The following is a 27222-nucleotide window of genomic DNA, read 5'->3' as shown; positions in this document are numbered from 1 at the left end:
CCTTTTACATTCCATAACTTAAATCCTCCATCTTTCTTACCAGGTACAAACTGTTCATTGCCCCCAAATAGACGTAAACAGCCTAGGTCAGGGGGTCGGTATCCTTCAACATTAAAAGAGCCATGTTTGTCCCTTTTGCACTGAATAAAATATACATGGAGCCACAAAACCTGTTTGAGCCCTAAAATGAAGATAACACAGTTTTATATCCAGTTTATGCTACATATATTTATGAAATTATAGAACTACAAAAAGAAAACAATGTGAACATTTTATTGCATTTTTTAAAAAATTTTTATTTTATTAAACACCAAACTCTTACGAATATTATAGAGGAAAAAAAATCACTGGCACCTGTAGGGTTACTTTCAAACAAAATACATTATACAGGGCTGAATCCTTGCTTTATTTGAGGAAAATAAATAAAATAAAGGGCAGCTCACTTTAAAATATAATAAAAACATATGGCAGCAACGTATTAAAAAGAGCAAAGAAAAATGTAATATGATAAAAAATAATAATTATGACTGAAGGTCATTTCAGTGTGCCGTCATCGTCTCTTTTTCTTTTCTCAGTCACCTACAGCATTCAACCATCCAGACTGAATATAAACCACAACTACATCAATTCAGGGTCCAATATACAAATATGTATTTTTGCAAAATAATAGCATATTAAATGATACTTTAAAAGAAACTTTCAGCAGTAGTTGAGTTTGTAGACTTGATCCACTTCTTGGAAGTACGTTTGCTCTGCCCAGCTTTCTGCAGCAGTTCGGAAATTGCTCTTTTTCGCTCATCTCCAGCTTTGTACTTTTCAGTAAATGCCGTGTGTTTGTTCTGGAAATGTCTCTCTACATAAGATTTTTATTCTTTTGTAATTTTTCTCACCACATATAAGGCATACCGTTAGACCAGCATCGTCAGCAGTGAAGGCAAATGAATGTATTAATGAAGTCCCATTTCCTGCATTTCCATACATTTAGGGAGTATGGTGATACAAAATCCAGGAAATAATGAAGTTGATTATAATGATAAAGATCTCTTACTTTCTCTATTGTTTATTAGCGGCCGATCACCAAGGCTTGAGAGAATCATTTTATAAATGTTTTCCAGCAAGTTCCACAGGATGTTTGGATGAAACCCGAGGATGAATTTGAATGATTTATGATCAACCTAGTTACTGTGGAAGTTAAATAAAATCTGCAGGTTTATTATTTATTTATTTTTATTTTATGAATAAAGGACTGCACACACACACACACACACACACACACACACACACACACACACACACACACACACACACACACAGCCGCTCCGTCACATTAGAGGGCGCCACACACAGACATTTTCATCAAAAGTTCCTCGTGGAAAAAGAACCTTCCAGTTCATTCAGAGGCTGAGGAGAACTTCAAGAAAACGAGATATAAAAAAAATGTCCAACCCGATCCCAGTGTCCAAACCCGGCAATGAGGAGAACCCGAGGGCTTTCTTCGATGTAGAAATCGGCGGGGAGAAAGGTGAAGAGACTTCATCAAGCTTTCTTTCATTTTTATTTCATTTCACTGACCCTTGTTCGGTTAGCATGCGGCTCACACACACACACACACACACACTTCCTGATTTTCTTCTTATCCTCACACTACACAGATATTTATCTGGATTTATTATTTATCTTCTCCCTTTAACACCTAGCTAGTCAGTGGAGAACAAGCTGTTTAACCAAAAAATGATAACTCCACTGCACACCTGCAACTCTGCCTTTTAACAAGGGCTGTGTTCCAAATCACGACAAGTTCCCTAGTTAGTGAACTACTCAGGGAGGCATATCAACGTGTGACCCCCCCCCCCCCCCCCGCCAAGAAACCCAGAAAAGTGAAATCTAGTGCATTCACAAATTCCCACAATGCATTGCAGTAGGTACAAAAGACGCTAGCAATGTAGGGAATAGTTCTAAAACACACTGCCTTGAGTAGGGAGTAGGGCACTATTTGGGACACGGACCCACCTATTACTGGGCAGATAACAGGATCTATTAATAACACAGAGCAACTAAGATGTTGTGGTTCAGATTGCTAAAGAAAGTATGAAACTTGCAAAAATCTATTGCACAACAAGACGTGGGAATATCTCATCAATTTTTATCCATTTATAGTTACTTTTAATGTCGTAGATTGAGTTAGTTCAAGTTCTCACTTACTTTCCTGTGTCGCCTGGTACCCTCTAAAACTGGAGACTGACCATATCACCATTTGGACCAGCATGACCAGTGGCATGGTTAGGATTTGAGCTCACGAGTGCTAGGAAACAAATATTTCGGTTAACATGTAATGCTGATACTTCAACAATGTGACCAACTAGTCATTATCTGTCCTTTGTCCTCTCTAGCTGGCCGTATCGTGTTCGAGCTCTTCGCCGACGTCGTCCCTAAGACTGCAGAGAATTTCCGTGCCCTGTGCACCGGCGAGAAGGGAATCGGGAAAAGCACCGGGAAACCTCTGCACTTTAAGGGATGTCCTTTTCACCGCAGTAAGTACGGGCTTCGGGTTCAGGAAATGTTCGAGAGAAACAGTCCCTTCATCTTTCTTCTGAAACGTATCGCCCGAGCTTTTTGTTTAGTTTTCTTCTTGTTGCTCCAGTCATCAAGCAGTTCATGGTGCAGGGAGGAGATTTCTCCAATCAGAACGGTACGGGAGGAGAGAGCATCTATGGAGACAAGTTCGAGGATGAAAACTTCCACTATAAGGTGAGCTGCATCACAGAGCTTGGACAACGAATCACAGTTTATTATAAGCTACGAATGTTAACGTTTGTAATTATTATTAATAATTTGGATAATTACAATGAGTTTATTTTATATGCATTAATTATTATTATTTATTATTATTTATATAATTATTTTATATGCATATGCAATTTGTATTAGTCATTTTCTCATTCTTCTTGGTTACATTTTTATTATGTAAAAACTTACATACAGTAAGGGAATTGCACATACAAAAATATTAAAAATAAATAAATGCATTAATTAAATTTATAGGCAGGCAGTAACTTCCTGAAATACTAGCAGCTAAAATAAATGATTTATTTATTTTTTTTATAAATATGTTTTGTAGATGCATACAGAAAAGACCACAATTAAATAAATATAAATAAAAAAAAGTTTATTCTTTTTTTATTTTATGCATTACTGTGTAAGTTATAAAAGAGTACATTTTAAATCTGTAAATGTTAATTTGCCGAAAGAAATGTAAATAGACTTCAAGCATTAAATATTTTGTATTTATTTATTTATTTATTTATTTATTTATTTATTTATTTATTTATTTATTTATGTATGTATTTATTTATTTATGTATTTATTTATTTATGTATTTATTTATGTATTTATGGAAAATCCAATAAATAAAGGTTTGTCTCATTTTTCTTATTTTCACAGCATGACAGACCGGGCCTGTTGAGCATGGCCAATGCTGGGCCCAACACCAACGGCTCGCAGTTCTTCATCACCACCGTGCCCACACCTCACCTGGACGGCAAGCATGTGGTGTTCGGGCAGGTGCTGAAAGGCATGGGCGTCGTCAAGATGCTGGAAGCAATCGAAACCGAGGAAGATCATCCAGTCAAGGTGATGCATCATCGAGTCATGACCTAATCCATGTGCTATACATACTACATAGTATATTTACATATACACCGATCAGGCATAACATCCTGAGCAGTGAGAAGTAAAGTGAATAACACTGATAATTTCCTCATCATGGCACCTGTTAGTGGGTGGGATATATTAGGCAGCAAGTGAACATTTTGTCCTCAAAGTTGATGTGTTAGAAGCAGGAAAAATGGACAAGCGTAAGGATTTGAGCGAGTTTGACAAAAGGCCAAATTGTGATGGCTAGATGACTGGATCAGAGCATCTCCAAAACTGCAGCCCTTGCGGGGTGTTCCCGGTCTGCAGTGGTCAGTATCTATCAAAAGTGGTCCAAGGAAGGAACAGTGGTAAACCGATGTTAGGGTCATGGGCAGCCAAGGCTCTTTGATACATGTGGGGAGTGAAGGCTGGCCCGTGTGATCCGATCCAGCAGACGAGCTACTGTTGCTCAGATTGCTGAAGAAGTTAATGCTGGTTCTGGTAGAAAGGTGTCAGAATACACAGTGCAGGACGGGTCAGGGCTGTTTTGGCAGCAAAAGGAGGACCAATACAATATTAGGCAGGTGGTCATAATGTTATGCCTGGTCTGGTTTAAGGAGACTCGTTGATGGAGCATTGAGTGATCTGTGTCAAATATAGTTTTATAAATGTATATACAGATTGCAGGGTCAAATTTAAAATGAAGGACTAATTTAATAAACATTTCAATGTAATGAAAGAAGTCTGTTTAATTAAATAACACTCAGTTTGGATTGCAGTCATTTAAAGGCAAAAGTAATGGCACCCTGTGAAAGGGGCACTTTTTCACTGTTTAGTCATTATTTGACTTTCAGCTCCATTAGCGTAGCCTCCTGGTGGTCCAGCGACAGTATCCAGTGCTGTCATTGCCTCGACCCGGGTCTGATTCCCGGCAGGGAGCTAACCCAGTCACTGAAGAGTTAAGTCTCAGTGGCAGTCCCAAGCCCGGATAAAATGGGAGGGTTGTGTCCAGAAGTCATCCGGCGTAAAACCTGTGCCAAATCAAAACATGTGGCTCAAATGATCCGCTGTGGCGACCCCGAACAGGGAGCAGCTGAAAGAACGACAACATATTCAGCTCCATTAGTAGTCTTATTACTTTATTTACTTACTTATTACTCTAAAGTGAACATTTACACAAAGCCTTGTTGAAACAAGGTATTGAAAAAGTATTTAACTTGAAATATTTTTTGCAACGCTTAATCGTATACTAAAAGAGCTCCATACTTGTGGTCAGGGTGATGTAGATAAGCTTCATTATGGCTGTTAGGGTCCTGCAGTTGCACCTTATTTAGATAGCCCTACTGCAGTAGCGGACTAGCGTTCGACTGGGTGTGTTTAGACAGCATTCTTTAAATTATATATAAACTTGCACTTGTTTTCCTTTGTGATCTGGAAATGGATTAAAATTTGTCAAAGCACATCCCTCCTTCCTCATCCGTCCTTTAATATGTATTGAGTGCTGTCCCACAAGAAGATACTTGATATTTCAAATGCGACTCCTCGGACATTTTAATTGGATTTGAATCCAGAAACGGTTAGTGTAATTGTCTGAGCATTAATCAGGATCGCAAATCGCATGTGAGTGCTTCGACAGCAACTGGGCGCTTAATGCGATTCAGTGCAGTTTAATGTGCTGAAAGCTGCCTGTGGCACACAGTCTAATTTTAACATCTCCTTCTCTCTCTCTCTCTCTCTCTCTCTCTCTCTCTCTCTCAGCCATGTGTAATTGCTGATTGCGGAGAGCATAAAGCAGGTGATGACTGGGGCGTGGCTCCCAACGACGGCTCTGGAGACGCACACCCGGACTTCCCCGAGGACTCGGATGTCGACTTTAAGGATGTAAGTGTTTCTTTTCCACAGGTCTTCTGAAATCTGATCCGGTCTTGAAGGTGTGGGGGTTTTCTCAGCTTCATCATATAATGACACTTTAGCTGATGAGGTGATTAGGGTGTACTCGTGCAGAAATCAATTTCACAAGTGAAAGTGCTACGAACTCGGACACAGGTTTGTTTTACTCTGATTAGATTGAATCGAGTCGTATTTATCCAGTATGAAATGATACAGGCAGAATAATATGCAGTCAGGAGGCTTAGAAAGCAAGAAGGATTGCAAACAAACTCACAGAACATATTTGCATACATTCATTAATTCATGATTTATCCCAAAAACTGAAAATTCATGAGAAATTGTGGTGTAAGACCCCATTAAAAGAAAATCCATGGTACCAAATAATATTTCTATGAAATAATTGCAAAGATGACAAGCTTTCTATATTTGTCTTTGCAGTTCATTTAATCAGAGATAACAAATATGAGGATGTGGTAGCTTTGTGGTCCACCAAGCTGCTACTTCTGGGCCCCTGAGCAAGGCCCTTAACCCTTAGTTGCTCAGTTGTAAAAATATATATATATATATATATATATATATATATATATATATATATATATATATATATATATATATATATATATATATATATATATATATATATAAATAAATTAGATAAACTTGTAAGTCGCTCTGGATAAGGGCATCTGCCAAATGCCAGAAATATAATATAAATATAAAACTCTTTCATTATTTTCTGCACCCAATGATGAGACAATTCATTTTTCAGGTTGATAAAGTCTTGTCTGTGGCTGAGGACATCAAAAATATTGGAAACAACTTTTTTAAAGCCCAGAACTGGCAGGCAGCTATGAATAAGTACTCCAAAGCTCTTAGGTGAGTGCATAAGTCTGCTTGAATGATTAAAATTATTATTATTACATTGAACTCCTACCATTTTCCCACGAATTTAATTGCCCTAAATAAGTATGTGGGGTATTTTTTTGTTCTGCAGGTATTTAGAGCTCTGTGGCAATACTCTGGATGATGACGGCGCACAGAGAAAGCTGGAGCCCATGGGTCTGAGCTGCATCCTCAACACCGCAGCCTGTAAACTAAAACTGCAGCAGTGGCAGGAGGCCATCGAGAGCTGCGACGAGGTACTCAAGAGTCAGAGAGGGAAGACTGGGGTCTGGGGTAAAAGAGTCGAGTCTCAGATCGTTATGGAATTCCACAGCAGTGAACAGTTTAATGGTCTTAAAGAGTTCAAACATTTATGCTTTTATTGACTAGGCTAACATCGCTAAAATGTTTTTGCTAACACGTAATGAGGGAGTAAACTCATGTGACAATATTTAACAATTAGTACCAAAACGATACAGCCTGCTGTAGAGGTGTTACACATCTGGCACAGCTGGAGAGATAAGTGGTGTTTATGATCGTCAGAAGATAAGGTGCACCACCTTTAAGGCAACTTAAACACAGCTATCAAAGCTAATATTCTTACCTCAGCATTTCTTAGGGACCTCATGCTAGGTGGCTAAAATAGATAAAATTCTACACAGCTATCAAAGCTAATATTCTTACCTCAGCATTTCTTAGGGACCTCATGCTAGGTGGCTAAAATAGATAAAATTCTACACAGCTATCAAAGCTAATATTCTTACCTCAGGATTTTCTCAGGACCTCATGCTAGCTGGCTAAAATAGATTATACACAGCTATCAAAGCTAATATTTTAACCTCAGGATTTTCTGAGGACCTCATGCTAGCTGGCTAAAATAGATTATACACAGCTATCAAAGCTAATATTTTAACCTCAGGATTTTCTGAGGACCTCATGCTAGCTGGCTAAAATAGATAAAATTCTACTCAGCTATCAAAGCTAATATTTTTACACACAGCTGGCTAATAATTAAAACTAAACTTAGCTAGCAAGGAAAACTAATATATTTTTACTTGAGTTGCTGAAAACATAGCTGCTTAGTTAGCTTAGCTTAATGGTCAAACCTTTTATAATACTTGAATGACATTTTCTTTGCTTTTAAGAAGTCCTAATAATTGCATATCAGGCTAAATTATATTACTGAGTCCATTTTTTTTTTACCTCAGGATTTAGCTGGAGAATATGGTTAAAAGATTATTCCTAATGTTTTAACTAATATAACTTGCTAGAAATTGTAGTTGGCTAATTAGCTAACTCATATCTGTATCTCAGGGTTTCTGAGGATGATGTCCTTGGCTAATAACTGTAAAAGCTAATCATTTTTACCGCAGGATTTTCTTCAGCTGGATAGGCTTAAAAATAAACAGTACTTAGCAAGCTAGCAAAGAACCCTTTAATTTGCTACATAACAATGCTAAGTGTCTTCTTGAATGCTTTTGACTATTTGTTTTGATACCTTTGAGATGTTTTTGAGGGACAGCATGTCTCAAAAGACAGAAAAGTTTTTATTTCTCAAAAGCAGACTTGTCTACGACGTAGCGTCACGGTTTAGCCAGCTCTGATGTGTTGATCACGTTCAGCAGTAATTTACCTTTGAAAAAGCCCATTAAAGCTGATGGATTTTTTTCTCGCTGTATCTAATTAAAACATTTCCGTGGCTCTGAAGGTTGAATTGAAGGTTAATTAGAAGCTTCAGTGATCTACAATGATCTGAGTCATGTTTACTCACTCTCTTCCTCACAGGCTCTGGAGCTGAATCCGACGCATGCTAAGGCTTTGTTCAGGAGAGCGCAAGCCTGGCAAGGCCTCAAGGAGTTCAGCAAGGCCATGGTACGAAAGATAATTTGCACGCACTGTGAGCTCTTTATATCTCAGATGTTTGAATGAACAGATCTGTGCCGCTCATGAACATTTTCAGTAAACATCACTGCGGCGTGACACAAACCCACTCTCATGCACACACTCATCACCTTCTGGGATTCACTGTAAATGGGATAAATTGGATTTTCAGCGTAAAATGTTTGTTTTTTTGTTTTTTTCCCTCGCACCACCACCAACCGTCTACTTTCGTTGGACCGAATAGCACACAATCAAATATATTTTCTTTAGACATTTGATGAAAACAAGCCTATCTTATGAAACTCCTTGGAGAACATTTCACAGAAGTGGTGAGAGCCGGTCAACCTTAAAGATCCTGGCCAGAGAAGGATGCAAAACATATTGGTTCATTTGAACAGTTTTGAGTCCAAATATTTCAACACAAGGCTTTTCTCAAGTGATACAGCTCTGTTATTTGGCTCAGTTTAGCAGCTCATATTTACCAAAAATAAAAGAAAATGATCTCCTTACAATCTAAGAAGGCTTGAGAATCGCACCTGGGTTTGATCCATAATGAATAAACATGGCATACACAACGATCAGGCATAACATTATGACCACATGCCTAATATTGTGTTGGTCCCCCTTTTGTTGCCAAAACAGCCCTGACCCGTCCTGCACTGTGTATTCTGACACCTTTCTATCAGAACCATCATTAACAACTTCAGCAATTTGAGCAACAGTAGCTGGTCTGTTGGATCGGATCACACGGTCCAGCCTTCACTCCCCACGTGCATCAGTGAGCCTTGGCCGCCCGTGACCCTGTCACCAGTTCACTACTGTTCCTTCCTTGGACCACTTTTGATAGATACTGACCACTGCAGACACCTCAAGAGCTACAGTTTTGGAGATGCTCTGATCCAGTGGTCTAGCCATCAAAAATTTGGCCCTTCATCAAACTCGCTCAAATCCTTACGCTTGTCCATTTTTCCTGCTTCTAACATCAACTTTGAGGACAAAATGTTCACTTGCTCTAATATATCCCACCCACTAACAGGTGCCATGATGAGGAGATGATCAGTATTATTCACTTCACCTCTTTGTGGTCATAATGTTATGCCTGATCGGTGTACGGGAACGCACTCTTAGCTGTGTGTTTAATCAAATCACTGTGCTTTTATCTCATGGCTTGAAATAATACAAGAGGAACGCATGTGTGCACTCAATCGTTTCACTTTTCAGAAGTTAATCCTCGATCCACAGTCAAGATTTTAAAGCGACGTCAGACTCCCAGTCACGGCACTGCAATTTACTCCATCCAATTTAATACATCTCTGTAGAGCTGTACCTCCGCTTGACCCGTACTATTTGCTGGAGTGTTGATCTTTCCTTCTTATCAAATTACAGATCGATCTGAAGAAAGCGCAGGAGATTGCACCAGACGACAAAGGTAAGATGCAGCACAAACATGTCATACTCGACGTCAGTCAAAGAACAATTCCAGCTCCGTGTCATCCCGTGTGTTTTCTTTAGCATTCAGCTCATATGGGGTTCAGCAATGTGGCTCATTTTAATCTTTCATCATCATCCCCCATTATACTCCTCAACTGTCTTTCATTATTTATAGCTACGTGTTAGGAATTTATGAAGCTGGGAGTCTCCGAGGGAGTCAGAGATTGATTTCGATTCAGCTTGCTCATGAATCATAAATCGATCATTTGCTATACAGCTTCATTTCTGTTGCTCGTTTTGTTCCTTTTCCATGTTCAAAACATTTTATCGTCATTTATATGCGTTTTGCATTAAAGGTTTAGTAGATATTTTATTATAGATATAGATATTTAAATTAATATATTCATATTCAAAATCTGCATCTTTTATACACTCAATATATAAAAATGTGACAATGTGCAGGATCAGCATTCTGTTAAGCATGCATGTGTTGTAATGCCACTCTTTGAACACCAGAGGTCCCAATTTGTGCTATATTGACAAAAGTTTTGGGACACCCCACACTCCAAATCATTGGATTCAGGTGTTGTTTTTCAGGGCTTGGGCTCGGCCCCTTAGTTCCAGTGAAAGGAACTCTTAATGCTTCAGCTTCATACACCAAAACATTTTGGACAATTTCATGCTCCCAACTTTGTGGGAACGGTTTGGGGATGACCCCTTCCTGTTCCAACATGACTAAAGACATGGATGAGTGAGTTTGATGTGGAGGAACTTGACCGGCCTGCACCTCAACCCGATAGAACACCTTTGGAATAAGATAGAGCGGAAACTGAGCGGCAGGCCATAACTGTGACGTCTGCCTGTACATGCACATGAATGTAATATGGAGTTGTCCCGCCCTTTGCAGCTATAACAGCTTCAACTCTTCTTTGAAGGCTTTCCACAAGGTTTAGGAGTGTGTTTAGAAGCACATTTGTGAGGTCAGGCACTAATGTTGGATAAGAAGGTCTGGCTCTCAGTCTCTGCTCTAATTCATCCCATCAAGGTGTTCTATCAGGTTGAGGTAAGGACTCTGTGAAGTTCCTCCACACCAAACTCACTCATCCATGTCTTTATGGACCTTGCTTTGTGCACTGGTGTGCGGTCATGTTGGAACAGGAAGGGGTCATCCCCAAACTGTTCCCACAAAGTTGGGAGCATGAAATTGTCCAAATTGTCTTGGTATCCTGAAGCATTAGGAGTTCCTTTCACTGGAACTAAGGGGCCGAGCCCAACCCCTAAATGCAATGATTTGGAGTGGTGTCCCAAAACTTTTTGGCAATATAGAGTATCAAGAGAATGTGCTGGACATGTGATCTGATTGGCCAACCAACACATATTGTATGTTAAATGATAACATGACCACTCTCTTTACAATATTCACTTAATATTCCTTACAGCGATTGCGAACGAGATGCTGAAGGTCAAGCAAAAAGTGAAGGAAGAGAACGAGAGAGAAAAGAAGATCTACTCCAAAATGTTTGCGTAAAGGATGCAGCAGCGACGTGCCACGACTACGTGCAGATCTACATCGGCTCACGTCTCTTTGCTCAACCATCAGTAACGTAGTTATACGAGGAAATACAGAGGGGGGGGAACCAGTCGGAGCCGAAGATCTCCAGCCTGATAAAGATATGCAGTTTACAGAAGGAAGTGTCATGGGAATAGGATCCATTATAGTTAGAATACAATACTTGAATCTGTGTGAACGTGTAGGTCAGACTTTCAGTTGCATAGACTACTGTTAAAAATGTTTATTTAATCAGAAAGCAGGCCTGACCTTTAAAACTGACTCTGTTGTCTTTTTGCCTTTATTATATTTATTTGACTAAACTCAAAGTCTAAATGATCTTAATTAGTTCACTGTGGTAATGTAAACATTGACAATAAACGTGGTGTTTTAAGAAGGGAGAAGAAAACAGATGCTTGAGGTTTGGTAAAATTCATTTATTCTACCAGTTTGACTTTATATACAGTGCAGACCTCAAGGCCATAGAGGTAAGCTGCTGTTAGTTTATAAGTTCATACCTCACATACACGCGTTTGGCCCTTATCTGCACATGTGCGTTTACGGACAAACGCTCCATTTCACCTCACTTGGACCTTTTTTTTTTAATGAAAAGTCTTACAGTAGGCTTTCAAACCGTACAAGTCGATCACATTCAACGTAATTAATGCCACATCAATCATGACAATTACACACAAAAGTCCCCATCACGATGAACATGGGACTATTCTGATCCGTAGGCACACTAAAAAATTATTGTTTTTAGATTGTGTGTTTCAGAGAGACATGCCTCAATAAAACCCGCAAGAAATTTAATACCACACACACAGGATCACATGCCGTTGTAGGCTGGTCCTCCGCTGCCCTCAGGAACGACCCAGTTGATGTTCTGGCTGGGATCTTTGATGTCACATGTCTTACAATGCACACAGTTCTGTGCGTTGATCTGTAGCCTCATGCCTTCACCTGACTCCAGTGGAACAAACTCGTACACACCTGAGAGGGAGAGGTATTAAAACAAAGAAAAAATCTTACATAGACAAAAGTCCAAGATCATGCATCAATCTGATTGACTGGACGTCGTGAGCCTCATCGTTTTACTATATAAATAAAACTAAGATGAAATAAAATGAATTATTTATTACATAATACAACCCCCTGTGACTGAGCTGTTACTATGGAAACATTGAAAAGCACTCCTGCGGTTTGACTTAGCAGCACTACTGTCAAACCTACTGACCAGTCAGATTTTCGGATTGGACAGTAAGCTGTCTATCGTACTGTGATCAATCCACGTAAAGGTTCATTAGATAAGATTACCTCATGCCCATAAATCTCCGCCTACTGGATCCTAGAGGGTCTATAAAAGCTGACAGGAGGCAAACACGATCCTTCCAGACAGGACGTTTTTTAAAATCCTATTCTACATATCATACAGGTTATTTGTAAGGAAATTAAAAACAAAATAGATTATTGCATTTTAAAGACAAGACAATGTACACACCTGCAGGACAAAACCTCTGTTCTGGCCCGTCGTAGATGGCGAGATTCTGCGCTACAGGAGTGCTGTCATCCTTCAGTGTGAGGTGAGGAGGCTGGTCGTGCTCGTGATTGGTCCCGCTCAGCGCCACAGAAGAAAGGAGATCGAAGCTGATTTTTCCATCGGGCTTCGGGTACTCGATGGGTGTGCAGTCTTTCGCTGGCTTCAACTGGGCAGAGTCAACACCTGCAAAAAATAAAATAAAATAAAATAAAATTCTTTAAAAAACATTAAAAAAAAAAAAAATTATAATAAATGAACTTGTGCTACATAAAATGTGCTAAATAAAAAAAAATGTAAATGATGTAAAAGAAAACGTGATTCATCAGGACCAGGCCACCTTCTTCCATTGCTCCATGGTCCAGTTCTGATGCTCACGTGCCCATTGTTGCCGCTTTCAGCAGTGCACAGGGATCAGCATGGGCACCCTGACTGGTCTGTGTCTATGCATCCCCATACACAACAAACTGTGATGCACTGTGTATTCTGACACCTTTCTATCAGAACCAGCATTAACTTCTTCAGCAATCTGAGCAACAGTAGCTCGTCTGTTGGATCGGATCACACGGTCCAGCCTTCTCTCCCCACGTGCATCAATGAGTCTTGACCGCCCATGACCCTGTCGTCGGTTCACCACTGTTCCTTCCTTGGACCACTTTTCATAGATACTGACCACTGCAGACCGGGAACACCCCACAAGAGCTGCAGTTTTGGAGATGCTCTGATCCAGTGGTCTAGCCATCACAATTCGGCTCTTCATCAAACTCGCTCAAATCCTTACGCTTGTCCATTTTTCCTGCTTCTAACATCAACTTTGAGGACAGAATGTTCACTTGCAGAATGCCCACCCACTAACAGGTGCCATGATGAGGAGATCATCAGTGTTATTCACTTCACCTCTCAGTGCTGAGAATGTTATACCTGATCGGTGTAAAATTTAAGTAATATAAAATAAGTTGAAAGTGTGACATTGAATTTTCAGCTTTATTGGTGAAAACATCTTATTTACTCACCACAGTGTTTTAGTGTCCATGGCTCTTTCCCCCTCAGAATCCAGTAGAAGATTCCAGTGTACAGCATCCCTCCATACAGCCCAAAGTAATTGTGGAAAGACGGCCGAATGTTCCTCACGGAATACAGCTCCTTCCAGACCCATGAATTCTTCAAAGTTTCTTCATACTCAGGAACGTGGACACCTAAAAGACAAAGGACAGAAAAACGTTTTATTCGATCTCCTCAGCTTCATGCCCTGTATGTTTCGTAATTCCGAGTGGCTCCGGGTTGCGTGCCTGCCGTCTCGGATTGCAGGTTCTCGTCTGTCAGTTTGTTAAAGATGGTCTCTGCTGCCAGCATGCCGCTCTTCATGGCCGTGTGCGTTCCTTTGATCTTGGGGACGTTCATGAAGCCCGGGCTGCAGCCGATCAGAGCACCGCCGGGGAACGTCAGCTTAGGTATAGACTGTGAAGAGAGAGATGACATTTACATTAATCGTGTGTTAAATACAGTAAATTGGTTCAAATACTGAGACACCCGAGGTACCTGTAAACCTCCTTCATTTAGAGCTCTGGCTCCGTAAGCGATCCTGTTTCCTCCTTCCAGAGTAGGAGCCACGGATGGGTGATGCTTCCAGCGCTGGAATTCTCTGAATGGACTCAGGTAAGGGTTAGTGTAGTCCAAACCCACCTGTACACACACACACACACACACACACACACACACACACACACACACACACACACACACACACACACACAGGACTCTTAATCAGAGTTTCAGCAGTAGGCAGGAGTGCAAGTGTGCAAATTAATAGCATCAAGAATTCTGAAGTACCAAAATCTTTCAGCTCAAATTTCACCTGGTTGCCTCTGCCAGGAGGTTAAGACATGGCCATAGATTAATCTTTTCAAGATGATGACTTCAACATACAGACACAAAGTGCTACAGGACACAAAATCACCAAGCATCTTCATGTCTGGATTTGAACTGAAGAGTTAAATTCATATGTACAAAGTTAAGAATATAAAGGAGCTGGAAATGTACTGAGTGATCCAAAAAATCCAAACAAAAATCTCCAGCCTTCTTACATACTGTATTACTGTGCCTCAGTGCTGTGGTCTTCCAGGTTTATGTGAAGCCTTTCTCAGACAAATAACACTCGATTCCGAGAAATCTCTATTCAGATCATAGAGTACGCTCAGAAGACCATCTACTCACTAAAAAAAATAAAGAAGAACAAAGGGTCATTCAATACGACGTTCATTCTTTTCACTTACCACGAAGCCCAGGGCTACTAGTGGCTCTCCTTCATTCAGGTGGTAGAGGAAAGAGCCTCCGTACGTGTTCCTGTTCAGAGGCCAGCCCACGGTGTGCTCAACTCGACCTGGGCGCCATTTCTTCTCATCAATAATCCACAGCTGGAGGGAAAGGGGAGCGTGTCAGTGTGCACACACACATATTAGTCTGTTTATGTTGAATGTGGTACCTTAAGACTACTGATCAAAAGTTTGAATCCCTGGTCCACCAAGCTGCCACTGCTGGGCCCCTTGAGCAAGGCCCTTAACCCTCAATTGCTTGGTTGCATAAAAATGAGATAAAAATGTAAGATATGGACGTCTGCCAAATGTCAGAAAAGTAAATGTTTCTAGATGTTCTATTTGATTTTACACTGCGTATAAAAAAAAAAAAAGAGGTGCATGCAGTAAATTATTTGATAATTATATACTGTTTTGTTTATGCAGCCACCATTCACTTTTTGTTCATCCATCTTCTATACCCGCTTCATTCCTAATTAGGGTCACGGGGATTGGCCGGAGCCTATCCCAGCACACACTGGGCGAAAGGCAGGGGTACACCCTGGACAGGTCACCTGTCCATCACAGGGTCACACATATAGACAGACAACCACTCACACTTACGGGCCATTTAGAACTACCAATCAACTTAATGTACATGTTTTTGGACTGTGGGAGGAAACCGGAGTAAACCCACGCAGAGAGCATGCAAACTCCACACAGAAAGGCCCATGCCTGTTCGAACCGTGCTACCCACTTTTTGTTCATCTGTCCAAAATAATCGGAATCTTTGATTCACTTCTTATAGTCTCACTGATTCAGAATCAAACTGAATCGTGTTTGGGATCACATGGAAGCGGAACGAGACATCTTACTCGGATGATAGTAAATCAGTTGCTTTGGTTCAGACCCCAAAAAATTGATCAAATCTTTGATTCATTTCCTGTGGTCAGCTGATTCAGAATCAAATCACTCTCTCACAGCAATCGACTCATGCTCGAGTTCACTTGAAAGTGGACCGAGACTGCCCCTATGTATATCGGACCGGTTGCCTTGGTTCCAACCAAAAAAGAAAATATTTTAGTGTTTGATTCACTTCCTTTAATTCGAGTCAATTCAGAATCAAATCGCTTTCTCACTGCAACTGATTCATGCTCGAATTCACTTGAAAGGGGACTGCTCCTATATATATATCGGACCGGTTGCCTTGGTTCCAACCGAAATGTGAAAGTTTGATTCATTTCTTGTAGTCGAGTCGATTCAGAATCAAATCGCTTTCTCACTGCAATTGACTCATGCTTGAAGTGGACTTAGACGGATTGTTTTGGTCCGTACCCGAGTGTGATTCTTCAATCCTTAGCTGCAAATGTAATATACTGCATTTGATATAATAATCAGTTCTCCAAATTAAAACTATAAAACTAAAAGACCCGAATTCGAGTCAGTCACCTCTTTGAGGCCGATGGCGTAGGTCTGCGGCTGGCAGTTCTCCCTCAAGTTGAACTGTCTGTAGAGTTGCTTGGAGAGGTGACCGTGACATCCTTCTCCAAACAGAGTGACCTTAGCGTGGAGCTCCATGCCTCGTTCAAACACTTCCTGTGACAGACACGTGCAGGTGAGAAATATACTCAGTGTGTGGATATACGCCGTCTCACTCTCTCTATATCCATCTATTCATCTTTATTTCAAGACAGACTGATGGAGTAGGAAATTACACCACAGTCTTGATCTCGAAAAGGGTCACGAACCTTAGGAGAGCCGTCTTTGGCGATCCCGACGTCGTTAGTGGCGATTCCTTTCACGCTTCCGTCCTCGTGAAACAGCACCTGTAAGAGACCAGGTTCAGGCGCTTGTCCTTCGAGCAACACATTTCACGGCACCTCAATAATATAAAATTAGAACTAATGAATCCACTCAGGAGTCTTGCCAAGGTGTTTAATCAAAAGTGTATTAAATCTACAGAAGACACAAGAAATTAAAACGCTCATCAAACTCAATCAATCTCTCCGAGGTCGAATAGGGAAAGGTGATTTTTACATATAATGAGTTTTTGTGCTTCTGTGCTGTACTTTTAGAAAATGCACAAAGAATAATAAATGATGTATTATATACTACATACATATTGTTGATTATTTTCCTATAACAGCATGTTTTATTATATAGAACTTGCTGGTTTTAGTTATAATAATTAACAATGAGGTGTTGTGATGCAGTCAGGCAAGCAGTTGATTATTTTCCTATAATCGCATGTCGTGAAGTCGTCTTTTATTCCCCCTGTACCACAGCGATATAAAACAAATACAATTTGTAATGAGTTAGACTTTATCAATTTACAGCTACTTATTGTGGAAGGTCTGTTAAACAACTCTGTTTAACAGACACTGTTAACTCTGACACTGGAGACTCCTTACTTTCTCCATCGATGTTAAATAAACTTCCCCTTACAGAAAAACAGCACTATACACTGATCAGGCATAACATTATGACCATTGTGTTGGTCCACCTTTTGCTGCCAAAACAGCCCTGACCCGTCCTGCACTGTGTATTCTGACACCTTTCTATCAGAACCAGCATTAACTTCTTCAGCAATTTGAGCAACAGTAGCTCGTCTGTTGGATCGGATCACGCGGGCCAGCCTTTGCTCCCCATGTGGATCAATGAGCCTTGGCCGTCCATGACCCTGTCTCCGGTTCACCACTGTTCCTTCCTTGGACCACTTTTGATAGATACTGACCACTGCAGACCGGGAACACCCCACAAGAGCTGCAGGTTTGGAGATGCTCTGATCCAGTGGTCTAGCCATCACAATTTGGCCCTTCATCAAACTCGCTCAAATCCTTACGCTTGTCCATTTTTCCTGCTTCTAACATCAACTTTGAGGACAAAATGTTCACTTGCTGCCTAATATATCCCACCCACTAACAGGTGCCATGATGAGGAGAGACTCAGTCTTATTCACTTCTCCTGGCAGTGGTCATAATGTTATGCCTGATCTGTGTATATACACACAGTATATATACACTATATTGCCAAAAGTATTCGCTCACCCATCCAAATAATCAGAATCAGGTGTTCCAATCACTTCCATGGCCACAGGTGTATAAAATCAAGCACCTAGGCATGCAGACTGTTTTTACAAACATTTGTGAAAGAATGGGTCGCTCTCAGGAGCTCAGTGAATTCCAGCGTGGAACTGTGATAGGATGCCACCTGTGCAACAAATCCAGTCGTGAAATTTCCTCGCTCCTAAATATTCCACAGTCAACTGTCAGCTGTATTATAAGAACGTGGAAGTGTTTGGGAACGACAGCAACTCAGCCACGAAGTGGTAGGCCACGTAAACTGACGGAGCGGGGTCAGCGGATGCTGAGGCGCATAGTGCGAAGAGGTCGCCAACTTTCTGCAGAGTCAATCGCTACAGACCTCCAAACTTCATGTGGCCTTCAGATTAGCTCAAGAACAGCGCGCAGAGAGCTTCATGGAATGGGTTTCCATGGCCGAGCAGCTGCATCCAAGCCATACATCACCAAGTGCAATGCAAAGCGTCGGATGCAGTGGTGTAAAGCACGCCGCCACTGGACTCTAGAGCAGTGGAGACGCGTTCTCTGGAGTGACGAATCGCGCTTCTCCATCTGGCAATCTGATGGACGAGTCTGGGTTTGGCGGTTGCCAGGAGAACGGTACTTGTCTGACTGCATTGTGCCAAGTGTAAAGTTTGGTGGAGGGGGGATTATGGTGTGGGGTTGTTTTTCAGGAGCTGGGCTTGGCCCCTTAGTTCCAGTGAAAGGAACTCTGAATGCTTCAGCATACCAAGACATTTTGGACAATTCCATGCTCCCAACTTTGTGGGAACAGTTTGGAGCTGGCCCCTTCCTCTTCCAACATGACTGTGCACCAGTGACCAAAGCAAGGTCCATAAAGACATGGATGACTGAGTCTGGTGTGGATGAACTTGACTGGCCTGCACAGAGTCCTGACCTCAACCCGATAGAACACCTTTGGGATGAATTAGAGCGGAGGCTGAGAGCCAGGCCTTCTCGTCCAACATCAGTGTGTGACCTCACAAATGTGCTTCTGGAAGAATGGTCAAAAATTCCCATAAACACACTCCTAAACCTTGTGGACAGCCTTCCCAGAAGAGTTGAAGCTGTTATAGCTGTAAAGGGTGGACCGACGTCATATTGAACCCTATGGATTAGGATTGGGATGTCACTTAAGTTCATATGCCAGTCAAGGCAGGTGAGCGAATACTTTTGGCAATATAGTGTATATATATACACACACACAGAAATAAACAAATGCTTTCATTTAATTCTAGCATTTTCTGTATGGGTAAAAAAAAACATCACAGATGTAAAAACTGCTAGCTATGAAGCCAGGAAGACTCATCTCTTTACGAGTCAGAGAGAGCCTATTCGTGTGTGTGTGTGTGTGTGAGAGAGAATGCTGGTCATGATGTTCTGACCTCGGCAGCGGCGTAGCCCGGATACAACTCCACCCCGAGTTCTTCGGCTTGCTCGCCCAGCCAGCGCACAAAGTGACCCAGTCGCACTATGTAGTTCCCATGGTTATTCATCGGCAGACCTGCAGACAGGAAGGACACAAGGAAAAAAAAAATACAATTCCTGAGGCCAATTAACTACAGAAAGCTATTTTACACTCTAATTCAGACTTCTCCCAGTGAGGAACAGGATTTAAAAATGTGTGCGCACGTAGGCGTTCATTGTGTACGCTTGGGTAACGTGGAATGGAAGAGTTATGCAAGGCGGATTACTTTACCTGGAAGTATTGGCACAGGGATTCTGTACTTTTCTGTCAGAATAGCAAATCTGTCTTCTGTAACCTGTGTGTTGAGCGGTGCCTGAAAGAGCACACACACACACACGCACACACACACACACAGATTTGTGTGCTGGCGAGAAACCAGGTCACTTGGTTTATAATGCATTTTAATTAAGGTGTCACAACAGTGCCAGAAAAACACCTTCCATGCCTCGTCATTCGACACGTCTCCGAGGAACATGCGAGACGTATTATTTATTTATTTCATGTGAGAGTACACTGTCAAAATACGCTGAACCAAGGGCTATATTTTTTACTCCCAAGACAGGAAAAGCAGCTGTTCTACCCGACAGAATACAGGAAGTCCTGTCATTCACATATCCCACAATTCATCACATCAAGTCTTATGTAAATATCTGTGTAAAATAAATAAATAAATAAAAACTGTAGCTAACCTGAACATGAATTTGACATCACTTAAGACATTCGTGAATGGATAAATATTGCTGTATTACTTACAGGTATAAAACTCCATGACTGTAGGGTGTGAGGCAGCCTGACGTTTATTTTCCACTAACTATTCCTCTCATGCCGCACAGATTCACCATCTCTGGATGACAAACTAAGCAAGTCGAGCCACCTCCATGCATGGAATCAATCACGTATTAAAACAAGTGAATTATATATAACCCTGTGATTTTTACTTGAAGAAGGATCGATGCCTGAGCTGATGTTATAGAAAATCAGTCAAGACTTGGGAGAATTCTACAGCGCTAAGAGGTAAATACATGAGTCAGTGTGAGACGCATCAGTTAACTATTTAGTAGGCTTAATACTGTATTAATCAGTCCCACGAAAGTTCGTGCTTTCGTGATCGTGGAAGGAGGAAAAAAAAAAGAAAAAGAAAAAAAGAAACCACAAAAGCAAGCAAATGCTGCTATATTCAGAAAATATTTTTAAAAAATGCCCATTGATTTTCTGAGGATTTGGGCCAAGATGCAGGGAGGAAGGTTTAAAAGAAGAATCGTGTACTTGCTAAATAAATCAATCAATCAATCAATAAGATTAAAATATAATAAATAAGATTAAAAACAAAAACCTAAAATAAATAAGTAAATAAATTGTTTTTTAATTTTAAAAACAAAAGCATTGTTGGCCATAAAATAAAAAATCCTTAGTGATTTATTAAAAACGGTTCATTACTCCTTCTTTTACCCTTATTGTGGTGCGAGGAAGTGTCGATGAGTATTTTTCAAATAAATATTATTATCTGTTTAACGCTGCTTACTTTTAATGACAATAAAATTAGTGATGATTACAATAGAATGATCTGCTCTGGGCTAAGATGACTGAAGAGAATTCCACCTCTTGGTCACTTTACCATCAGAGCCATCAGCGTTAATGACCCATTTAATGAAACGATCGCCCGTTACTGCAACTATGAGCTGATTAGTGTGTGTGATAAAGTCCGTGGTAGTCGTTATGTCCAGTTAGTCAAAGGTGACTGATGTGTAATCAGAGAGATAAAGTTTATTAGAGTGCTGCAGGTTTCAGAGTGTGTGTGTGTGTGTGTGTGTTTATATACCCCTCTCTCCTTCCAGTCTGGCAGGAGCTCACTGAGAGCACTGGGTTCTAAACAGGCCCCAGAGAGCGTGTGTGCTCCGATCTGAGACGCCTTCTCCACCACACACACCCGCAGCTCCTTCTCATGCTGATTGGCTAGCTGCTTCAGCCGGATAGCCGCTGACAGACCGGCGGGGCCACCGCCCACGATCACGACATCTGCCTCGTCTGCAAAGCGCTCCATGTTCACACCTGCAGCAGGAGGAGGAGGAGCCACAAATCACCTCGATGTTATGAAGCAGACTCATTACGGCTCTATCTAGTGTCTAGATCAATCAATAAAATGTATTGATATATGCGGGAAAAATTATAACACTTCAATTTGTCAGTCTGTGTCAGGATACGCGAAAGTTATAAAGGAACAAGCCATAAGGGGTTCAACAAACTTTCAGGAGATTTTTAATGAAAATCTGGCTTCCTTTGCCAAGAGGTTACAAGTAGGATGTGAATGGAAATCTTTACGACAAAGATTTCAAAATATATATATGTCCAAAAATGACCTCAACATTAAGCTTCTGACATCTCCTGGACGTTCCTGGACAAAGGAGTCCACAAGAGAGAACTGGTGACCCTGCTCTGCTATTTGAAATCATCAAATACTTCAGATGACCACATACAATAAGTAGACAGTGGGAGTATTGACGGCTTTGACCGACACCGCCATCACGTGCCAGCATTTCTAATCAGAAAATCCAATTATACATCTAAAAACGAAACTCAAAATTGCACCCCGGTTAATGTGAAATCTGTCACAAGTGAAGAACAGCGCAAAGCAGATTAGCAAATCATATCAGATCCGTGATTGTGTTTCATCTGAAGAGGCGTGGTGAGAGTTTCAGTCAGAATTGTTTAACAGCTGATAAATTAGAGCTGATAGAATTCATCAGGGGATGTAAATGACAGCTGGCTCCGGAGAACACGGAGGCGATGAATCGTACGGAAGCTGTCTCGGGTCCATAAAAGGTTCGAAGCATAAAAGAATAAAAAAGTTTCTTGTTATTCGTTTAATCGGATATGGAACGATCAGCTGGTGGTGGAGTGAAACACGACAAGGGAGCGCTCTTACAGAAAATAAGTCAATTTCCTGGCTTATTAATTATTACAAAAATGACACATTGTTCGTTTTATCAGTTTCAGTTCACAGTAACGTTGAGGAATGTTCAGAACATTTCTGTCTGCCGTTACCGACCTTCCCATCGTGGATCCTTGTCTCGAGGACAGATGGTATAATGGGACGTGATCCGTGGCACCGGAGCAGAAGAACATCGTCTTGTGTAGACCTGCGGAGCTACTCGCTCTGTCTGAACTGCTTTCAGTGCACGTATACACCTCCGTGCTGTTTAAAAAAAAAACATGCGGATATCAGGAATATAGCAGGTCATCTGGTGCACAAATACAACCTGACTGCTACTGTTTAATAGTTATATAATCATCACTTTTAAATAAAAATAATAATAATAATAATAATAATAATAATAATAATAATATAAAGCAAACACAATTCCAAACACGATCAAAAAGTATTTGTTTGTGTCAGTAAACAGATCCTTGTAAATGTATTCACCCCCTTTTGGTGCTTTGTTTTTATTTAGGTTTTATTTCATGGATAAAAAAGTAATAAATAAATAAATTAATTTATACAACTTAGTTATTTTTAAAATAATAAATATTAATTACTTAATTGATTTATTAAAAATAAATAAATAAATAATTTTTTTTTAAAATTGTTTTATTTTAATTAGTTTTTAAATAAATTTCTACCCCCTTAGCTTCAAACCCTTAAATAAAATCTTGGCCTTTTTAATTCCAGGTTGTAATGCGACAACTTTCAAGGAGAGGAAAGGGGTGTGAATACTTTCGCAAGGCCTATATATAGCTTCCAATTTTTAAACGCTGCTTAAAATAATGCATTCGCTCAGTTACCATCAAAACAGATTCTGGTCCAGCTTTAAGCAGCCTTAAATTCATTAAAAACACTCCTCAGGGTGGAGGAAAAAAATTTATAAAAATAAAAATCACATAACCCTCAGATTCTTACGAATTTAAAACTGTTCCCTGTTCAAAACGAATCAAATCCAAACTTATATTTCTCTACCGAGTGCTGACTGGAGAAGCGAACAGAGCCCGGGGAGACGCACAACCCAAAGCGCTTCGGAGAACCACGTTTACTGCTGCTACTCTTAAGTAGCAAGGCAGGCCCAGAGGGGGCGGGACATACACCGTCTCATTGTCATTGGATGAAAAGAAGATGAGTACAGGATGAGTCACTGAAAATTTTTTATCTGTTTTCTCAATCGTGTGTGGGAAAAATGAAAATTTTCAAAATAATATCCTGAACAATTGATTTTTAAAAAATGTCTTCTTTTCTGTCGTCTTGATTTCCAATCAGGGTCTCTCTCTCTCACACACACACACCATTTCTGTGCACTTTAAATCCATAGGCTGTGGTAAAAAAAACAAAACAAAAAGCAAGGATTAATTGTCCTAAATAAGAAAGTAGAAATCACTAGTCTCATGTTTTACAAAACAACCATGACCTTTAGTCTTTAATCTGGGTTTCAGCAATACAACCTATTTTACTGATTCTGCAATAAAAGAAGGAATGCCAGATAAACTCCACTTTTATCCAAAAACATCCTTCCAAGAGCAACCAATATCATTTAAAACACTAACACTGACAAATATACATGCATAACTGCTTTATAGCATGATGTCATGCATTAAATGATAAGGTTTATAGTATTTTCTGACTTCTCGCACGATTCCTGGCAGAAATGATATATAACTGACCTTTGCCCTAGTCTTAGCTAGCATCCTGCTAAGCTAAGCTAAAGATAGGAGTTAGGTGGTGTATAACTAGTTTTAAAAACACCCGCGCTTTTTTTCTTAATTTTATATGTATATATCATGAATAAAACTATCACGAGCATTAAAGGATATTAATAAAAAAAAACACCAAAATGTAAAAATCTAGCTATTAAGTTTTCACTCAGCGTTGAATCCCAAAGGCAGTGTCCCAAATCACCTCAATATTCCGCAGTGCCCTAGCTGCACATTAGCTACCGAGCGTTATTTCACCGCCTTAAAAGTGCGCGTAAGTAGTGAACACGGCAGGATTTGGGATACGGCCCGCAGCTAATCTGTGAAGTGGCTCTGTGACATTACCTTGAAGTGAACATCTGCTGGAAGGAATCATGGAGAAATCTGACGGTTTAGTACCTGCTGTAAATCCTCCTTTTGGATATAAAAACGCCTCCTGTAGTGTGAAATAAATATGCACTGAGGTTCAGCCGGACAGTTTGAACAGTTATTTCAGCCCTGGAACCAAAATAGGTTCTTCTTCTTCGTCTTCTTCCTTCTGTAAAAAACGTCATGGCGGGTTGAAGGGAGAAGATGCTCTCTGCTGCCACCTGTCGGAGAGGAAATAATAACCTCAATCAGTTCTAAACGCGATCTGTGATTTTTTATTAATAAATCTTTAACACAATAACAGTCCGATGTTAAAGAGCTTAGAATGAGACAGGGGACAAAAGTGGTACTTCTTATGCATACATTTTCTTTAAATGCAGATAAAATAATGCAAGGTCATGGTTTTGAAGTAACTGTGGTTTTTACATACACTAAATTGCCAAAAGTTTTGGGACACCTCTCCAAATCATTCAATTCAGGAGTGGCCCCTTAGTTCCAGTGACAGGAACTCTTAATGCTTCAGCTTCATACCAAGACATTTTGGACACTTTCATGCTCCCAACTTTGTGGGAACAGTTTGGGGATGAACGCTTCCTGTTCCAACATGACCGCACACCAGGGCACAAAGCAAGGTCCATAAAGTCATGGATGAGTGAGTTTGGTGTGGAGGAACTTGACTGGCCTGCAGACCTCAACAAGATAGAACACCTTTGGGAGACTGTGAGCCAGGCCTTCTCGTCCAACATCAGTGCCTGACCTCATGCACTTCTAGAGGAATGATCAAAAATTCCCATATACCTTGTGGAAAGCCTTCCCAGAGAAGTTGAAGCTGTTATAGCTGCAAAGGAAGGGACAACTCCGTATTACATTCATGTGCATGTGAAGGCAGACGTCCCAAAACCTTTGGCAATATAGTGTATTTTTTCATACATTCATTTCAAGCAGCCTTTATTTGCCACATATACATTACTGCACAGTGAAATTCTTTCTTCGCATATCCCATCCTTGGAGGACTGGAGTCAGAGTGCAGGGTCAGCCATGATGCAGTGACCCAGGAGCTTGGTGGTGCTGGGATTTGATCCCTTATCTTATTTATGATCAACAAAACAGAGCCTTAACCACTTGGGTTTTAACCACATTATTCTGGTCAGGGTCACTTGTGGATCACAGTTCTTTGACTGAAAAGTTCATAAAAGGTCCCATAAACATCAACATGCACATCTACTGAATTTCAATCAAATCAAAAGAGGACAGAGCAGAATGATAAAAATCTAATCTAACCTCTCAAATGCTATTCATATCTATAATAATACCACTTATAATGTATTCAGGGAAAGAGAGTCCCTAAAAGCTCGTATTTATGAGAAAGAAGCACTTGTGGGATTTTAAACCGAATAAAATGGAAGGAAGTATTTTCTTGCAGAAATTCATGGCAGGTGCTTTGGGACCAAAGTCTCTTTATTCAGAGTTGGAATGAAGCCTATACTCCTTTTTAAAATAAATCACGACTTATTCCTACGTATATAATTCAGTTAATATTATCAATTATATATAAGAATTAATAGGAAATGTATTAATTTCCAATGAGGAAATGGTATTCACATAAATAACTAGTTAAGCGTATTTATAATGCATTTAAATATAAATAAATGATACATTTTTGTTACTCAGCTACATGTACATGAAAAAATACCGCACTTTTTCCTCTGTATTCATTTTTTATTACACCACACCACTGGTGAATTTTTTAATCTGATCGGTCAGGAGGAGTTGATTAATTTTCTATAGCAGCAGCTCCGACAGTAGTGCAGCAGCTCACAGACGTATCACAGGAGATTTTTGGAAGTATCACCGTTTTTTTTATCAATCAGAAGTAAACCTTTATTGGAAAGAAAAAGCGAGCTGTTCATAGCTGCTGTAAGGGAAGTGATGAGAACTTACTTTATATGAACTAATATTAATGAAAAAAAAAGTAATAATTGTGATTAAAGTTGACAAATCATTTGATATCAGAGGAATAAAATGAGTATTGATTAATTTTCTATAACAGCATTTATCCAGGTGTTTTATTCCTTACTTAAAAAATAAATAAAACCAAATGAGTATTGACTATTTTCCTGTAAGAGCATGTGTTTCATTTATTATTCAAAAGCAAACAAAGAAAAAAACAGCCAAAGTGTGCTCAAGTGTTTTCTTAATTCCTTACTTAAATAATTAATTAATTAATTAAATCAACTGAGTACTGATTATTATACTGGTTACAGCATGTGCCCAAGTGTTAAATTAAATTTAAATTAAATTAAATTAAATTAAATTAAATTAAATTAAATTAAATTAAATTAAATTAAATTAAATTAAATTAAATTAAATTAAAACAACTGAGTGCTGATTATTTTCTGGTTACAGCATATTTCTTACTTAAAAAATAAAATAATATAAAATAAAAACAACGACTATTGATTATTTTCCTGTAACAGCATGTGCCCAAGTGCTTATATTACATATTTAATAAATAAATAAATAAATAATAAAAC

General features: G+C 39.9%; 2 protein-coding genes across 3 annotated transcripts; one reads left to right on the top strand and one right to left on the bottom strand.

Moving 5' to 3' along the window:
- The first annotated feature begins 1353 nt into the window (after window positions 1-1353).
- On the top strand, window positions 1354-11679 carry ppid (peptidylprolyl isomerase D). Its single transcript, XM_058397354.1, has 10 exons — window positions 1354-1522; window positions 2391-2531; window positions 2642-2748; window positions 3442-3630; window positions 5392-5514; window positions 6293-6399; window positions 6518-6662; window positions 8191-8277; window positions 9673-9715; window positions 11157-11679. Exons 1-10 carry the CDS (start codon window positions 1438-1440, stop codon window positions 11243-11245), a joined length of 1116 nt encoding a protein of 371 aa, XP_058253337.1. The 5' UTR covers window positions 1354-1437; the 3' UTR covers window positions 11246-11679.
- Window positions 11680-11770: 91 nt separating this feature from the next.
- etfdh (electron transfer flavoprotein dehydrogenase) lies at window positions 11771-24872 on the bottom strand. 2 transcript variants are annotated; one of them, XM_058397351.1, is made up of 13 exons: window positions 24665-24872; window positions 22689-22835; window positions 21462-21691; window positions 19874-19955; window positions 19560-19678; window positions 16843-16920; window positions 16544-16690; window positions 15077-15217; window positions 14343-14486; window positions 14093-14261; window positions 13817-13999; window positions 12768-12989; window positions 11771-12259 (listed from the first exon to the last, which is right to left on the bottom strand). In XM_058397351.1, the coding sequence occupies exons 1-13, from the start codon at window positions 24693-24695 to the stop codon at window positions 12096-12098; spliced, it is 1857 nt and encodes a 618-aa protein (XP_058253334.1). In that variant the 5' UTR covers window positions 24696-24872; the 3' UTR covers window positions 11771-12095. The 2 variants fall into 2 exon arrangements, with proteins under 2 accessions (XP_058253334.1, XP_058253336.1); XM_058397353.1 differs by having other exon boundaries at window positions 24719-24863.
- Between the last annotated feature and the right edge of the window lie 2350 nt (window positions 24873-27222).

This window comes from Hemibagrus wyckioides, linkage group LG08 (assembly GCF_019097595.1).
Source record: "Hemibagrus wyckioides isolate EC202008001 linkage group LG08, SWU_Hwy_1.0, whole genome shotgun sequence".
NCBI lineage: Eukaryota > Metazoa > Chordata > Actinopteri > Siluriformes > Bagridae > Hemibagrus > Hemibagrus wyckioides.
Note: the sequence above shows the minus strand (reverse complement) of the source record. Positions and strands in the feature narration are given on the sequence as shown.

Coding starts and splice junctions, on each gene's coding strand:
- ppid (XM_058397354.1), top strand. CDS start 1,438: ATGTCCAACCCGATCCCAGTGTCCAAACCCGGCAATGAGGAGAACCCG. Junction 1,523..2,390: donor AGAAATCGGCGGGGAGAAAG/GTGAAGAGACTT, acceptor TGTCCTCTCTAG/CTGGCCGTATCGTGTTCGAG. Junction 9,716..11,156: donor GATTGCACCAGACGACAAAG/GTAAGATGCAGC, acceptor TATTCCTTACAG/CGATTGCGAACGAGATGCTG.
- etfdh (XM_058397351.1), bottom strand. CDS start 24,695: ATGATTCCTTCCAGCAGATGTTCACTTCAAG. Junction 16,691..16,842: donor CCAAAGACGGCTCTCCTAAG/GTTCGTGACCCT, acceptor TGTCTGTCACAG/GAAGTGTTTGAACGAGGCAT. Junction 14,000..14,092: donor CCTGCAATCCGAGACGGCAG/GCACGCAACCCG, acceptor TTTGTCTTTTAG/GTGTCCACGTTCCTGAGTAT.